General features: G+C 47.4%; 1 protein-coding gene across 1 annotated transcript; it reads right to left on the bottom strand.

Moving 5' to 3' along the window:
• Window positions 1-9,207: 9,207 nt before the first annotated feature.
• Window positions 9,208-15,859, bottom strand: C13H1orf202 (chromosome 13 C1orf202 homolog). Its single transcript, XM_072733727.1, has 3 exons — window positions 15,833-15,859; window positions 11,239-11,277; window positions 9,208-9,911 (listed from the first exon to the last, which is right to left on the bottom strand). Exons 1-3 carry the CDS (start codon window positions 15,857-15,859, stop codon window positions 9,297-9,299), a joined length of 681 nt encoding a protein of 226 aa, XP_072589828.1. The 3' UTR covers window positions 9,208-9,296.
• Window positions 15,860-17,391: the final 1,532 nt, after the last annotated feature.

Genomic DNA, 17,391 nt, shown 5'->3' with positions numbered 1-17,391 from the left:
CCAGGGATTTCTTATAACGTGAGATAATGTCCCTATTTGTATGCTACTTTGAGTTTCTTCTGTCGCAGCCAAAAGCATCCTCATTCATCCATCTAAAACAGCCCAGGGCTAGATCTGGCTTTGCAGCGGCTTTATCCTACCTAGGCTCCTAGGATGTGCCAGGCTCGATTTCTCTCCATCTCTTGGCTCCACCCCCTGGAGACTGGCTCCAGCCTCCTCCGGCAGGCTCTCTCCTTGAGATGTCATTGTACCTGCAGCCAGCAGCAGAAAAGAGCCTGTGTCGGCAGGTCCTAAGATCTATCTTCTCTAGACGCACTGGGGAAACTTTTCCCATCCCCAACCTCAACAGTAGCCGCAAAATGGAATATGCTGATTGGCTTAAGATAGGCTCTCAAATAGGGCTGCATATTAGAATTAACTGGAGCATTTTAAAAATGCATATGATTCAGTGAAAGAAACTAATCTCAAAAGGCTAGATTTTGATGATTCCCATTATATGACATTGTGGAAAAGGCAAAACTATGGTAATAGTAAAAAAAAAAAAATCAATAGTTGTCAGGAATCTGTGGGGAGGAAGGGATGAATAGGAGCACAGAAAGGTTTTTTTAAATATTTATTTATTTAAGTAATCTCTACACCCATTGTGGGACTCAGACTCATGAGTCACATGCTTGAGATCAAGAGTCACATGCTCCACAGAGTGAGCCAGCCAGGCACCCCTATTTAAAAAAAAAAAAAAAGTTTAAATATCAGAAAGTTTTTAAGACAGTGAAACTACCCTCTGTATGACACCATGATGATGGATGCATGTCATTATACATCCGTCCAAATGCACAGAATGTACAACACCAAGAGTGAACCCTGATGTAAACTATGAACTCCGGGTGATAAAATGATGTGTCAGTGTAGAATCTGCAACTATAACAAATATTCCACTCTGGTGGAGGATGCTGACAAGTGGGGATGCTACCCATGAGTAGGAGCAGAGAAAGCACATATGGGCACTCTGTACTGTCCACCCAATTTTGCTGTGAACCTAAAACTGCTCTAAAGAATAGTCTAGGGGCACCTGGGTGGCTCAGTCAGTGAAGAGTCTGCCTTGGGCTCAGGTCATGCTCCCAGGGTCCTGGGATCCAGCCTCACATGGAGCTTCCTGCTCAGCGGGAAGTCTGCTTCTCCCTCTCCCTCTGCCCTTGCCCCTGCTTATGCGCTCTTGTGTTCTCTGTCAAGTAAATTAATTAATTTAAAAAATTAAAAAATTAAGTTTATTAAAAACAAAAACAAAACCTACTCCCAGGCCCTACCCATAACAATTAAACCAGAATCTCTGGGGGGCAGCAGGAAGCACAGTGCTTCTTAATAGCTCAGGTGAATCTGTGTGCAGTCAGGATTGAAGACCACTGGTAAAGCCGGTTGGAACCCATCTCCGGACCTGGGAGTAGGATCAATCTTTTGTAAACCTAATGGCTGAGACTGGGGAAGGTGGAAGTTTCCAAAAGAAAATGTGGGCCACTTTAACCAAGCAGCATGACAAATGAATGCTCAGATGCAAACAAGCATGTACCCATGAGAGATGAACACCACTGTCAAGGACAACGTTCCCAGCTGGATTCCTATCCCAGGAGCTCACAGCTCCAGAATTAAAAAAGACTGTTCCTCCTTTCACAGTGTTGCTGACAGGCTTCTGTTTTGCATACCAAGATAAGCATCTCCACTTACAGGTACAGATTTCTGCTCCAGGTAAGAGAATGAGTCTTATATTCTTCTACACCTCCTCCCACCCCCCAGATCCCCGGAGGGCGAACGCAGAGACCAGGAGTCATAGTCTAGGGCTCTACTGGAAAAACAGAATGGTGTGTAAATCTGACTGTCCTTTCCAGGTATTCAACATGCAGTGCAGGCTTCTTATTAATCTGATTCTAAAATGAAATCCCTGCTTGCTGCTTCCGATTTGATATCACTTCACCGGGTCCATAGATCTGCTTGCAATCAAAGAATAAGGCCGTTAAGCAACTCCACTCAGCCTGTGCTCCAGATGGAGGTGCCAGCCCCCATTGCTTACTGACCTCTCAGAGTTCTTCCAAGGACCAAATGAGACATTACACAGGAAAGCGTCTTGCAAATTATGAGCCCCGAAGCAAAGCAGAGCATTGCTTTAAAATCTAGTATTTGGGGGCACCTGGGTGGCTCAGTGGTTGAGCGTCTGCCTTTGGCTCAGGTCGTGATCCTGGGGTCCTGGGATCAAGTCCCGCATCGGGCTTCCAGAGGGAGCCTGCTTCCCCCTCGGTCTATTTCTCTGCCTGTGTGTGTCTCTCATGGATAAATAAAATCTTTAAAAAAAAATAAAAATTGAAAAAAGAAATAAAATAAAATCTGGTATATGAAGATGTGCACTTTAAAAAATGGGGAAAGCATTTGCCTCAAAAAGGATTCCTCACTTTACAATAGTGTTTACTCAAAAGTGCTTTAAATGACAAGCTCACTGTTCTTTAGAAATGATTCAATCGGACAGCCCGGGTGGCTCAGCGGTTTAGCGCCTGCCTTCAGCCCACGGTGTGATCCTAGAGACCCAGGATCACGTCCCGCATCAGGCTCCCTGCATGGAGCCTGCTTCTCCCTCTGCCTGTGTCTCTGCCTATGTCTCTGCCTCCCTGTCTCTCTCTCTGTGTGTGTGTGTGTCTCATGAATAAATAAATAAAATCTGAAAAAAAAAAAAGATTCAATCAATGAATAGTGTTGGGAAACTGGATACCCCGCATGCAAAAGAATTAGGTTGGACCCTTACTTGATGCCAGTGTCAAAGAAATAAAGCCAGACCTTAGAGCATTTAGACATTAAGATTAAAACATTTTATTCAGTAGCTACTGACAGCAGGAAAAGAACTGACCTCCATTCCCATTTGTGCAAAAGTGATTGGGCTTTTTAAGGGACAGGTGGGGATGGGATGCCTTCCTCAAGCAAAAAATGACAAAGGGTTGGTCAGTGTAAATGTGATTTGGCCAGTGGAGTCTTCGAGCTGACAATTATGGAAGTTAGGAGTCTATCCTCCCACACAGTCTGGGAGACAGAGCCCCACTGGCCCCATGATTATATTTCCAAGGAATGGCTCTCAGGTCCCTGAGAAAGACACACATCAGTTTTAGGAGGTATATATGCCTCTCAAAGGGACAAAAGAACAATTCACACTTGGAATCCCATTTTACTATGTGTTCTTAGAAAGGGAGGTTAAGGGCCTATCTTCAGGTGTTGGCGAGGACAAACACCCAATTCTTCTGACAAGCCTGAGCTTTACCAGACAGAAACTCACAGGAGGGCTGCTTTGTCCAAAGGCTCCAGCTTTCAACTGCCAGGAGCTGAGTTCACGGTTTCAAGTCTCCTAGAACAAATCAGTAAGGAGGAAGGAAAACTTTCACTATTTGCGGATGATATGTGATACTATAGAAAACTTGAAAGACTCCACCAAAAAACTGTTGGAACTGGTCAACAAATTCAATAAGTCACAGGATACAAAATCAATGTATAGATATCTGTTGCATTTTTATACAACAATAATGAAGCAGCAGAAAGAAAAATTAAGAAAACAATCCCATCTACAATTGCACCAAATATAATAAGATATCTAGGAATAGGGATGCCTGGATGGCTCAGCGGGTTGAGCGTCTGCCTTCGGCTCAGGCCCTGATCCTGGGATCCTGGATCGAGTCCCAAATCAGGTTCCTTGCGGCGAGCCTGTTTCTGTCTCTGCCTCTGTGTGTGTGTGTGTGTGTGTGTGTGTGTGTGTGTCTCATGAATAAATAAAATCTTTTTTTAAAAAAAAGATATCTAGTAATAAACCTAATGAAAAAGGTGAAAGATCTGTACTCTGAAAACTATAAAACATTGATGAAAGAAATTGAAGATGACACAAAGAAATGGAAAGACATTCCCATGCCCATGGATTGGAACAAATATTGTGAAAATGCCTATACTACCCAAAGTAATCTATATACTTAATGCAATCCTTATCAAAATACCAACACCATTTTTTCACAGAACTAGAACAAACAATCCTAAAATTTATATAGAACTACAAAAGACCTCGAATAGCCAAAGCAATCTTGAACAAGAAAAGCAAAGCTAGAGACATCACAATTCTGGACTTTGAGTTATATTACAAAGCTGTAGTGATCAAAACAATATGGTACTGGCACAAAAATAGACACACAGATCTATGGAAAAGAAAACCCAGAAATAAACCCACAAGTATATGGACAATTAGTCTTTGACAAAGCAGGAAAGAACATCCAATGCGAAAAAGAAGTCTTTTCAACAAATGGTGTTGAGAAAATTAGCCAGCTACATGCAAACAGAATGAAATTGGACCACTTTGTTACACCATGCACAAGAATAAATTCAAAATGGATTAAAGACCTAAATGTGAGACATGAAACCATAAAATCCTAGAAGAGAGCACAGATAGTAATGTCTCTGACGTCAGCCATAGCAACACTTTTCTAGGTATATCTCCTGAGCAAGAGAAATAAAAGAAAAAATAAACTATTCGTACTACATCAAGAAAAAAAGCTTTTGCACAGCGAGGGAAGTAATCAACTAAACTAAAAGGCAATCTATGGAATGGGAGAAGAGATTTGCAAGTGACATATATCTGATAAAGGGTTAGTATCAAACTATATGAAGAACTTATAACTTCAACAATCAAAAAACAAATAATCCAATTAAAAACTTATTTTAATCCAATTAAAAGACATGAACGGACATTTCTCCAAAGAAAATATACAAATGGCCCATGGACACCTCAAAAGGTGTTCATCGTCACTTACCATCAGAGAAATGCAAATCAAGACTACAATGAGATTTTGCCTCACACCTGTTAGAATGGCTAAAATCAACAACACAAGAAACTATAGGTGTTGATGAGGATGTGGATAGAAACCCTCATGCACTGTGGATGGGAATGAACCCCGTGCAGCCATTGTGGAAAACAATATGGAGGTTCCTCAAAAAGTCAAAAATAGAACTACTCTATGATCCAGCAATTTCACTACTTGTTATTTACCCAAAGAATTCAAAGGGATACATGCACGCTAATGTTTATAGCAGCATTGTTTACAATAGCCAAGGTATAGAAGCTGCCCAAATGTCCATCAATAGATGAGTGGATAAAGATGTGATTGATAGATAGATAGATAGATAGATAGATAGATAGATAATGAAATATTATTCAGCCATAAAAGAGAATGAAATCTTGCCATTTGCAATGACATGGATGGAGCTAGAGGGTGTTATGCTAAAAGAAATAAACCAACCAGAGGAAGACAAATACCGTATGATCTCATTCATGCGGAATTTAAGAAATAAAACTGACAAGCTAAGGGTAGAAAAGAGAAAGAGAGAGAGAGAGAGAGAAACCAAGAAACAGACTCTGAACTCTAGAGAGCACACTGATGGGTCATCAGAGGGGAAGGAGCTCGGTGGGGAATGGGTGAACTAGGTGATGGGGATGAAGGAGTGCAACTGTAGTGATGAGTACCAGGTGATATATGAAAGTGCAGAATCACTATATTGTGTACCTGAAACTAATACAACACTGTTATGTTAACTGACTAGAATTAGAATTAACGCTTAATAAAAAAATAATAAGCCAGTCATGAAGAGACAAATAGTGTATGATTCCATTTATATGATAAGAGTAGTCAAATTCACAGAGATAAAAGTAGAACAGTGTCACCAGGGTTTGGGGGAGAGGGAGCATGGAAAGTCATTGTTTCAAGGGCATGGAATTTCACTTTTGCAAAATTAAAAGTGTTCTGGAAATGGATGGTGATGAGGGCTGCACAACAATGTGAATGTGCTTAATACCACTGACCTGTACACTTAAAATGAGTTAAGATGGCAAATAAATGGTTCAGGTCATGTCATGGTTGTTGTATAAATACAAAGGAAGACCTACCTGGACCCGTGTAAATCAGACCGGGGTAAGGCAGCAGCATCTTAAATCTGACCACTCTCCCTTGGTGCGCATGCCTAGCCTATATATATATATATATATATATATATATATATATATATATATATATATATATATATATATATTCCTTGGAACATCCTGGCAGTGAAGCCTCTGGAACTCAGAGCATAGTGACCTATTAAAGAGCTGAGGCTCCTCCTCTTGGGCTCATCAGTGGTGACCCAAATATACCCTTCCTCTTCTGTTTCAGAGGGTAAAACAAGTCACCAAGAACCCCAAAAGCCAAACACCATGGATCATCCCCCTCAGACCCCAGTCCCACAACAAGCCACCCTCTTTGCTGGCAGCCAACACCCAGAACTAAGTGTGGCCTGGATCAGGAGGCTGATGTCCCTTCTCCAGGGACACAAGGAGGGGGTGGGGGTTGCACCAGAGAACCACCCCAAAGGGCTGGCTATGAAAAACTGCATTTCTTTTTGTTGGCTTCCTGCTCAAAGGAGGATGGATATAAGAGAAGGAACAAGGCTCTAGCCCCAGAAGATGAGAAGTACAGATTGTCAGCAAGAAATACTGTCAAGTTCCTGAGCAGTGAGGGTGGGGTGTCTAATGTGGTGTCTACCAGCAGGTTCTCCATCCCAACCCCCTGAAGCAGCATGTGTCCCCAAAGGCCATTGTTTCTGCTGAATCTGGCCTTTGACAGGAGTTACCCACAGCCCAGCAAATCTGATAAAGGCCGCCCCTCTCTTGGCCGGGGAGGGATCCATCATAGCCAAGGACTGGGCCCGGAGGCTCCCATCGCAGGCTAGCAGCACTCCCAAAAACATAAGGCTTTGGGCGGGTATGTAGGAGCGCAACTGGGAAGACACAGGATGCCACCACGGTGACCCTCTAAGTGAAACACTTCCCTTACATCCGTGCTTGTACACAGAGCTGACGCGTGGGCATCAGTGGGGTGAAGGCCTGGAGATGAAGGCCTAGAGAGCCGGCCCATCCCCTCAGCCTCGCGAAGGAAGAGGAAGCACAGTGACCTATTCAGAGAGCTGAGGCCTCCTCCTGGTGCAGGCAGGGGACCATCAGCCAAACCAGAAAGGCAAACCCACATCCAAATACGGTCCGAGGGAACTAACTGCACTCGCTTGCTTGGCTCCTACTTTTCTGAAAGAAATCAACCCGGGAAACATGACATAGCTGAACTGCTGGGTGTTCCGCAGCAGCACCCCCGATCTGCGCCTGAGGATTCAGGGATTCGGTACGCTCCGAAGGGTTTCTCCGTTTTCAGTCTTCTCACCTTAAACCTCTCCAAGCGAGGGAGATTTCACTGGCTGCTTCCCACGGAACAGCTTTTCATTCAGGCGTCTCGGGATCCCTGGTCTCAGCAGCTACACACAGGCCAGTGGGGTCGGTGTCCTCACACGCACGGGGGCTGGCTACGCAGCTGGACGGCTCTCCTGGGGAACCCGCACAGCCCCTCACCGCCCGCCCTCACAGTGGTGACATTGAGGAAGTTAGTGAAAGATCAAAATGCATCGCCCCTCAATGACAGTCCTGTCCCCAGCTTTCTGGCCCAGGTTTTGTTTTTTCTGCGTTTTTCGATGCTGCCCACCCCTCTCTCACTGAGGTGCCCTGGACAGGGTGTGGTGATCCTCGCACTCCCTCCCCAGGGACTGGCTTTTGAGGTCAAGGGCACCAGGAGGCCCCTGGGAGGCATCAGGAGCTCAGCAGAGAGCTTGTAGGCCCACTGCTGGGCGTTTCTGGCTTGCAGTTTGGGCCCGAGTAGGGGGGGCAGGGAGGGCAGGAGGGTGGAGAGCGATCTGGGAATAGCCCCAGGAGACACCAGGGTAACAGTTTAATAAGTACCCTGACTGCGTATGCTCTTTCTGTTCAGAAAGTGCTTGGAGCACTTTCACTTCTAATAATTCACTTTCATCCTCACCAGCCTAAGGGGGAAGAGTATCATTAGCTGGCTTTTATTGATGAGGAAGAGGAAGAAATCAAAGACCCACCCAGGAGTCCCCCAGATTCCTCTCCCTGTGCTCTTTCATCTCCAACACTAGTTTTCAAACTCCCTGCAGGCAAACCCCAAGCTTGGGTCTCACATTGGTTTACAAGGGCTCACAAATGCCTGTAAACAAAATCTCACGTTGGTTTACAAGGACTCACAAATGCCTGTAAACAAAAAATTAGAGTTCGAGCACTTTGATGTGGGGTGAAGAGCTCAGCAACCGGCTTAAAAAAGCAAATTTATTGGGCAGCCCAGGTGGCTCACGGTTTAGCTTTGACTTCGGCCCAGGGTGTGATCCTGGAGACCCAGGATCGAGACCCAGGATCGAGTCCCGCGTCGGGCTCCCTGCATGGAGCCTGCTTCTCCCTCTGCCTGTGTCTCTGCCTCTCTCTCTTTCTCTCCCACCACCCCCCCCCCCGTGTCTCTCATGAATAAATAAAATCTTTTTAAAAAAATACTTATTTTTAATCCTCCCAGAGCAAGGCACAAACTGCCCCACTCACCCCTTCCCGGGGCTGTCTAGGGCCTAAAGGAGCAGCAGGGGGGTGCAGGGCTTCAGGAAGGTACAGGGCCCCAGAGGAGTTCAGGGTCCCAAGGGAGTGCGATGTTCCAGGAGGGTGCGGGGCCCCAGGGGGGCCCAGTGCAGCAGGAAGATGCAGGGGCCACAGAGGAGTTTGGGACCCCTGGAGAGAGCCCCAGGGGGTGCGAGGCCCCAGAAGGGTGCAGTGCTCCAGGAGGGTGCGGCGACCCTAAGGGAATTCGGGGCCCCTGGAGGGTGCAGGGCCCCAGCGGGTGCGAGGCCCCAGGAGGGTGCAGTGCTCCAGGAGGGTGCGGCGACCCTAAGGGAATTCGGGGCCCCTGGAGGGTGCAGGACCCCAGAGGAATTCGGGGCCCCAGGAGGGTGCAGGGACCCGGGGGAATTCGGGGCCTCTGGAGGGTGCGGGGACCCCAGAGGAATTCGGGGCCTCTGGAGGGTGCAGGGCCCCAGCGGGTGCGAGGCCCCAGGAGGGTGCAGTGCTCCAGGAGGCTGCGGCGACCCCAGGGGAATTCGGGGCCCCTGGAGGGTGCCGGGCCCCAGCAGGTGCACGGCCCCTGGACGGGGCGGGGCTCCGGGGGGTGGGAGCCCCCGCCCGCGCCTCCCCGGCTCTCGAGGCCTCGGCCCTGCGCAGCAGCCAGCGGGGGGCCGCAGCCCTTCCCGTCCCGAGCACCCCCAGCTGGCCCAACGAGCCCAGCGCTGTCTCGCTCGTTCCCACGGCGTGGGGTTTATTTTCCTTTGTCGCCCCGTCGAACAGGAAGCGAAGCGAGGCGGCGCGCGCCCGGGGCGGCCTAGTGGGTGCGGGGCGCGCGCGGCAGCACCAGCAGCGGGATCTGCTCCAGCCGCTCGGGCCGCGCCCCGCGCCGCCGCCACGCCGCCAGCCTCCGCAGCAGCCCCTGCAGGCGCGGGGGCGCCCACCCGCCGCGCTCGGGGCCCTTCCTGCGGCGCCCTCCGCGGCCCGCGCCGCGCGCCCACAGCCGCCGCCAGCACCAGCAGCCCGCGCCGCCGCCGCTGCCGCCTCCGCCTCCGCCGCCTCCTCCGCCGCCTCCTCCGCCGCCGCCGCCCCGGGGCCTCCGCGCCTCCGCCATGCCCGCGCTCCCCGCACGCTCCTCCGGGCCGAGGGCTCCTCGGTGCGCGCCCCGGTCGCCCGGGAAACGCGAACGCGGGCCCACAATGCCCCGCACGGGCCCCCCTGGGGGATGGGGGGATGGGGGGATGGGGGCGCCCTCGGGGCCTCGGGGGCCGCGTGACCCCTGCCGGGCCTCGACCCCAAGGACGGGATCCGGGGCGTGCCCGGGGCTCGAACGGCCCCTCGACTCCCTCCCTGGATCCCAGCTTGGCTGCCGGGCCCAGCCCAGGGTTGCCTGCAGGCTTGTCACTGCGGGGGCGCTGGCTTCAGGGCTTCTCTGATTTTCCACAAAGGCGGGGAACCGGTGTCAGGAAAGATCCCCAAACCTGATAGTCTTTCTCTCATCTTTTCCTTGGGCGGGGGATGGGGTGGGTGGGAGGGGGGGTGACGATTGGTTTTTTTTTTCAATATTTTTTTCTGATTGCAAACCTAAGATTCTTTGTGGAAAAATCGAAAAGCACCAATACAGCAAAGAAACCATCCTTTTCCTGCCTCCTTATGCAATTTTTTGCACAAGTCAACTTCTCGAATTCAAGCGAGGAGACATCAAAATAACAATAGCCAGCTCCTCTTGTGCTTGTTATGTACTAAGCACTCCACTCAACAGTCTGTATATTTTTTCTCCTTTTCTTCTAAAGGATTTGTTTTTGTTTTTTATTTATTTTTATTTTTTATTTATTTTTAAATTTTTTTATTGGAGTTCAACTTGCCAACATATAGCATAACACCCAGTGTTCATCCGTCAAGTGTCCCCCTCAGTGCCGGTCACCCAGTCACCCCAAACCCACCCCCCAACCCCCACCCCCCACTTCCCCTTCCACTACCCCTTGTTCATTTCCCAAAGTTAGGAGTCTCTCATGTTTTGTCACCCTCACTGATATTTTCACTCATTTTCTCTCCTTTCCCCTTTATTCCCTTTCACTAATTTTTATATTCCCCGAATGAATGAGACCATATAATGTTTGTCCTTCTCCCATTGACTTACTTCACTCAGCATAATACCCTCCAGTTCCAACCACATTGAAGCAAATGGTGGGTATTTGTCATTTCTAATGGCTGAGGAATATTCCAGGATTTGTTTTTTGTTTTTGGTTGTTGGTTTGGGTTTTGGGGGTTTTGGGGATCTGTTTTTTTGTCATCGTTGTTCAGTTTTTTGGTAGCCCACTAAGAAATGAACAAGCTCTGGAATAAGTCTGCCTGAGTTCGAATTCAGGCTCCAACATTGACCAGGTTTAACCTTGGGCATGTTACTTAACCTCTCAGTGCCTCACCTTACCCATCTGTAAAACTGAGGTAATAGCAGTCCTACTTCTGAGAGGGGGTTGTGTGAATTAAATGAGGTAATATGTATATAAAGCATTTAGTATACATTGGGCATATAGTAAGTGCACACAAATAAATTATTATTATGCAATCCTAAGGACAACTCGAGTGTTTCCCAAGTGAATGTTCCCATTGTGCTGAAAAAAGTAAAGCCTAAGAGGTAAAAATCATTGATCTGGGATAACATGGCTTATCAGTTAAGGAAAATGATTTGAACCCCAGATTCTTTGAACCCCTGGATATGAAATGACCATACTGCTGTTGAGCGTTCAGCTGCTCACCTTGGCAGTACAGTGTCGTTCTTCTAGTACTCCCGTCGTCTAAAATGTCCAGAGCCAATAGGTTTGATGTTTGTGTAGATTCTGGGTACAGAAAACAGGAGGAAAAAACCCCCCAGTTGTCCAGTCCTTATTTCTAACCACTTTTATAAATTCGCAGTCATCTGGGCAGAAGCCTTTTGGTCCTCATGGCACAAGCCATTCCCCTTCAAGAACCACTTGGTTTGCTTTGCTCCTTCTCCAGTTGTCCGTGGGGGCCTCCTCCTCGTATTCTGGGCTGTGTGTGCTTCCTGCTTCCTGTGCCAGAAAGTCAAGCACAAGGTAAATCCTGGCAGACAGATTCCACTAAAGAAACCAGCCCCAAATCAGATGGATCATTTATATGGACAGTGAAAAGAAGATGAGCCAAAGATGCCAGCTCCCTGCAGACGCCCGAGCTCGGGGCAACCCTGCAACTACAGGGGCCTGGGGACTTCAACACCAGTGGTGGGACACTGTTGCTGAGGAGCTAATGCCCTGCCCCGGCTAGTTTCCAGGGAGCATCTCTGCCCCCAGTGGGGGGAGGGCAGGGCAGACACCCCACCCCCAACCCCCAACCCCCACCCCGCCATCATCAGAAGCTAGGAGGCCTTGTGGAAGTATCTTCAAACAAGCCTCCTGGGCAGCTAAGAGGCAAGTGAGAAGTGCTCCGGCAGCTCCTCCCAAGCCTCCCCTGCCTCTCGTTCTTGGACTATTACTGAGTGTTGTCAAGACTCCCGATTCGTGGGGCACCTGGTGGCTCATTCAGTTAAGCATCTGCTATCAGCTCAGGTCATGATCCTGGAGACTCGGGTTTGAGCCCGGGGCTCCCAGCTCAGCGAGGAGTCTGCTTCTCCCTCTCCCTCTTCCTACTCTTCCTCTCTCTCTCTCTCTCTCTCTCTCAAATAAATGAATAAAATCTTAAAAAGAGAGAGACATAGATTCGGCTGTAACTCAAGCCTGGCTTATGTGGCCTATGAGGATGCATACAAGGTCCCCAGGGCACCAGGACAGAGCCATCTGCCTGCACAAACCAATTCACGTGCTTCCCGAATCGTTTTTTGGCTGTTACGGATTAAATCATGTCCCCTGAAAAGTCATATGTTGAAGTCCTAACCCCTAGAACCTCAGAATGTGAAGATAGGACCCAAGGAGGTAATTAAGTTAAAATGAAGTCATGAGGGTGACCCTAGTCCAATATGACTGATGTTCCTACCAGAAGAATAGGACACCAACACAGAGGGAAGGTCATGTGAAGACACAGGGCAAGGTGGCCAATCTACAAGCCAAGAAAAAAGGTCTCAGAAGAAACCAAATATGCCAACTCGTTGATCCTGGACTCTCAGACTGCAGAACTGAGAGAAAATAAATTTCTGATGTCTAAGCCCCACGGTATGGCATTTTATTACAGCAGTGCTAGCAAATGAAATCACTGGCTCGCTGGCTTTGCCTCCTGTTCTATTTTCCCTTAGACCCCTCCATTCTCACAACGCCAGGAGGCACTTCCTTGGCACTGCAGTGCTCAGGCTCCGCCATGCAAAGGTTCCCTGTGTGGACGCTCTCTGTTCAACCCTGACCAGGCCTGTGAGTCCTCAGGGAAGGTCCGGGCAGCCTCAGACAGACATAGCCTCTGGCCTGGCTTGGAGATTGGAGTTTTCAGACACCTGTCACCAGCCACAGCTGCTTGGGCTGATGCTAGGTGACTCCAGGTCTAGGATTGCCAGATAAAATACAGGTCATCCAGCTGAATCTGAATTCCGGGTAAAGCAACAATTTTTTATTATAAGTATATCCCAAATATTGCATTGGTATACTAATACTATAAATCATTTAACTGGTCATTTATATTTTTATTTGGTGCGCACCAGGGTCCTGGGGAGAGTCCAAGGGCCCACTTCATAAAGGCACCCTGGGGCCAGATCTCCTCCAGGTCCCTCAGGAGATCTTCAAAACTGGCCAGAGGCTGGAGCACTCTCCATGTTCTCCAACCCCAAGCAGGAGCAGCTTATCATGCCAGCTTGTCCCAACCCAAGTACCCAGAATAGCAAGAGAGACCTGGAGTCCCCAAAGTTAAGAAGAGCACATTATTGGGTACCTGGGTAGCTCAGTGGTCAAGCGTCTGCCTTTGGCTCAGGGCATGATCCTGGGACCGAGTCCCACATCGGGCTCCCTGCAGGGAGCCTGCTTCTCCCTCTACCTGTGTCTCTGCCTCTCTCTGTGTCTCATGAATAAATGAATAAAATCTTTTTTTAAAAAAACTCACATTTTAAAATAATGGGGTATGGGAACTCCCTTTCTTCCCCCAGGATTTTAAGGATGTGATAGAAGATTTGGTACCCCCAAATCCAGAAAAAAAGGGATAGCATAATTAAGAGCATAAGGTTTGGGGTCATACAGACTTGACAAAACTAGCTAAATGGCCCTGAATATGCTACAGACCTGTCTCTCTGCCTCATGTTCATGTCCCATAAGAGCATAGGAGTACTATTCCTGCCTGTTGTAGGAATAGTTGTCACAGTGACAAGCAAGGGGACAGGCATGTAGGGCCTTAGACAGTGCCCATCACAAAGCCAGTGCTCGATAAACAGTAGCACTCCTGCCCTGAAATCTTCTCTGTTTTGGCCAGTTTGCATCTCCTGCCCCAAACACTCCCCAGCACAAATGGTTCTCCTAACACGAGTCCCAGCAGGGCCTTTGTTTCTGAAGCCCCAGAGTTAATGACAAGCTCTGTGAACTCAAACTCCTGGAAACATTCCCAGGAAAATTTGGGATGCAGAGATGCAAGATAGGAGAAAACAGATGGCTTTGGTTTTTCTGAGGTATGGACAAGTGAAAGGTCAGGTAGCTCTGTAGGAGCGAGCACAGTGCCAAGAGGCCCCAGCCCATAAGACATCTTCTTCCTCATGATCTACCGCCAGGCCCCCGCCTCACACACCTGCTGACCATGCAGCCAGGAACAGGGGGAGCAGCACCAGCCAAGCCCTAGGGTGGGAAGATTAAGGTAGTGGCCCTCAGTTCCATCAAGGCTAAGCCAGTGACATCATCCCTATATATGAAAGGTGACACATTAGTAAGCAGACACATGAAGTGGGAGAATGAGATCACTGGGGGCAGCACCTGTCATTACCCGGATAACTGGGCCAGAGGAGGAATATGGATGTTTTTCAAAGAGTTTATTTATTTGAGAGAGAGAAAGAATACACAAATGGGGGAGGAGAGAGATAGGGAGCCCAACTCGGGGCTCCATCCCAGGATGCTGGGGTCATGACCTGAGCTGAAGGCAGTTGCTTAAGTGGCTGAGCCACCAGGCGCCCCTGGAGAGTAGAATTTGGACAAAACAGAACAGATTTTGCCTCTACTCTTTTATGGATATGGCCCTCGTTCTAGTATATGGGCTTGACAAGATGACCATTTTGAAATCGTTCTTTATCATAAGAACCAGATGTTTTCCCCAGATATTTTGAGATAAAATTTGATGGAATAAATGCATCCCTAGGAAAAGCCTGGTTCCCATAAAAGGAAAGCAAATTCTGTATCCAAGGACATTGGATAATTACACCCTTGAATGTTTGTGTGCTATTATAGTGACTACAAGGGAACTAGATTCTCTCCCCTTTACTGTGTGTGGGTGGATCTTATCCTCAGTATGTCAAGGCTACTGAAATGTTAGAGCAACCTTCAAGTCAGACAGAGCCTCCCCTTAGAAGACCCCCCAAACCATGGCCTGTGGAAATCCAAAGCATCCCCCTCCTCCAAGATTTCTGCAAATTCTTTTTCTCCAGTTCTTCTCTCTATATCTGTACACCCCTTTCTCTGCCTTTCACAGAACCCCTTATCACTTGAAGCATGAAACATTCTGAAATTCGTACATTTTCATGGGAATCTCAGAATGGGAGATGGACAAAGGGCTCACAGTGTAAATATACAAATGACTTCCTAAGAACCGTATCATGCTGCTCAGGGCATCCACCTCTGAGGAATCTCAGTGGCCTTCCCTGACTCAACCCAACCTTCTTACTCTTCCTGGTTCTTCTCAACCAGGCTACTCTCTTCTACTCCATTCTACGTCTCTTTTCTTCTCCTTCAGAGAAGAAAAAAAACATTTCCTCTGCCCTGTTCATGGCAAAGGACTTTTCTACTAATATATTGACTCCTGGTGACAACTAACTTCAGAATCTAATCTACCTCAATCAGCTTGATATATTCCTTAAAAATAGGTATTTCCACCTGAAAAGTATATTTCTTTTTTTTTTTTAAGTAGACTCCATGCCCAGCATGGAGCCCAATGTAGGGTTTGAACTCACAACCCTGAGATCAAGACCTGAGCCAAAATCAAGAGTCAGACACTTAGCCAACTGAGCCACCCAGGCACCCCATGAAGTACATTTCTATTATTATAATGTAAACATTTGCAACTTCCCTGTGGAATCAGAGATGGTGGGTAGGTAAGTGAGGAAGGAGGAGGAATACCACTGAGTCAGCATCATCACTATCACCATTATCACCATCATATCATCATCAATATCATCACCACCACCATCACCACCATCACCATCACCACCACCATCACCATCATCACTGCCATCATCATCATCACCATCGTCATCGCTACCATTCAGCGGCTCTGACCATTACATAACATAACATGCATGATGTCATTTCAGCAGCACAACAGCCCCTGAGGCAGATAGAAACAGCATTCCATGTCACAGATAAGGACGCCAAAATGTAAACTGCTGTTGAAGGCACTACAGTTAAGCAGAGACAATAAGCCAAGGCAGGAAAACCTGCAAACCTAACTCCTGACTTATGAATTGATTAGGAATTTGAGCTGCCCTCCCGGATGGAAAACCAGGAACTACCAGGACAGGATGGAGGGCTGCTGGAAGATTTGAGCCAGAGGAAAATGTCTGACTTCTGTGAGAGGAGAAGCTTTCACATTGTTCTTGGAGAAGGCCAAGATACAGTTAGATGTTGCCTTGTGTTAGGAAGTAGAAGGCCCTGGCCTCATGGACATAAGGAGCTGGGAGAAAGAGCCCAAAACAAAGCTGAACAGGTTTCTGAGACTAGAATACAGTTGTCTTAAACCAGGGTGTGCAAAGGAACCAGCTCTGTTTGCTTGTTATTCACAATAGCTATTGCGGGGTCAGTGACCTACAGTCTGTAAACATAATTTTGTATACTTTGAGTTCTTTCTGTGGCTTATTAATTTCAGTGTTTTGGCTGTCTTTCTAATGTTCCTTTAGATGATGCCAATCTATTTTCTATAAGGAAGATAAAGGTGGGATTTTTTTTAATAGTTATTAGGACAGGATTTTAGATGGGAATGATGAACAACATATATCCAGGCAAGGAAATGACCAAGGGAATCCAGAGAGAATTTCTACAGGAAAGGTTAAATTCAGAGAGAAGAGATCTGGGACACTGACACAGCCACATTCCTCTACCCTCTGCCCTGAGGTCTCCACTCAAAACTTTGAGGCTGAAGCAACCAAAAACAATGAATGGAACTTGTAAGGTTACAATTTAAATAAATCAACTGTAAGAGGGGAGATTTGAATATGGACTTTGTAGTCTATATGAGTCTATATGTGCTAAAGAATCCTTGTTAATGTTATCAGGTGTTATAGGGACATAATTTTCCAATAAAAATGTTTTATTCTGAATACTAAAGAATTTAAGTTCGAAACTGGGGGTTACTTTAAAATATCCAGGAAAGGACACCTGGATGGCTCAACAGTTGAGCTTCTGCCTTTGGCTCAGGGCATGATCCTGAGGCCCTGGGATCGAGTCCCACATCAGGCTCCCCACGGGGAGCCTGCTTCTCCCTCTGCCTATGTCCCTTCTCTCTCTCTGTATCTCTCATGAATAAATAAACAAAATCTTTAAAAATAAATAAATGAAACAAAATATCCAGGAAGGAAGGAAGGAAGGAAGGAGGGAAGGAAGGAAGGAAGGAAGGAAGGAAGGAAGGAAGGAAGGAAGGAGGGAAGGAAGGAAGGAAGGAAGGAAGGAAGGAAGGAAGGAAGGAAGGAATAGCCCAGGAAGAAAAGAGGGAGGTAGATGAAGAAAGTCTGGCAAAATTATTTGGACATTTTCAAAGAAAAGCCTCCGGAAAGGCTAGCGTAAAGAGAGTTT

This window comes from Vulpes vulpes, chromosome 13 (assembly GCF_048418805.1).
Source record: "Vulpes vulpes isolate BD-2025 chromosome 13, VulVul3, whole genome shotgun sequence".
Lineage (NCBI taxonomy): Eukaryota > Metazoa > Chordata > Mammalia > Carnivora > Canidae > Vulpes > Vulpes vulpes.
The sequence above is the reverse complement of the archived record's forward strand: the minus strand, read 5'-3'. Positions and strand labels throughout refer to the sequence as shown.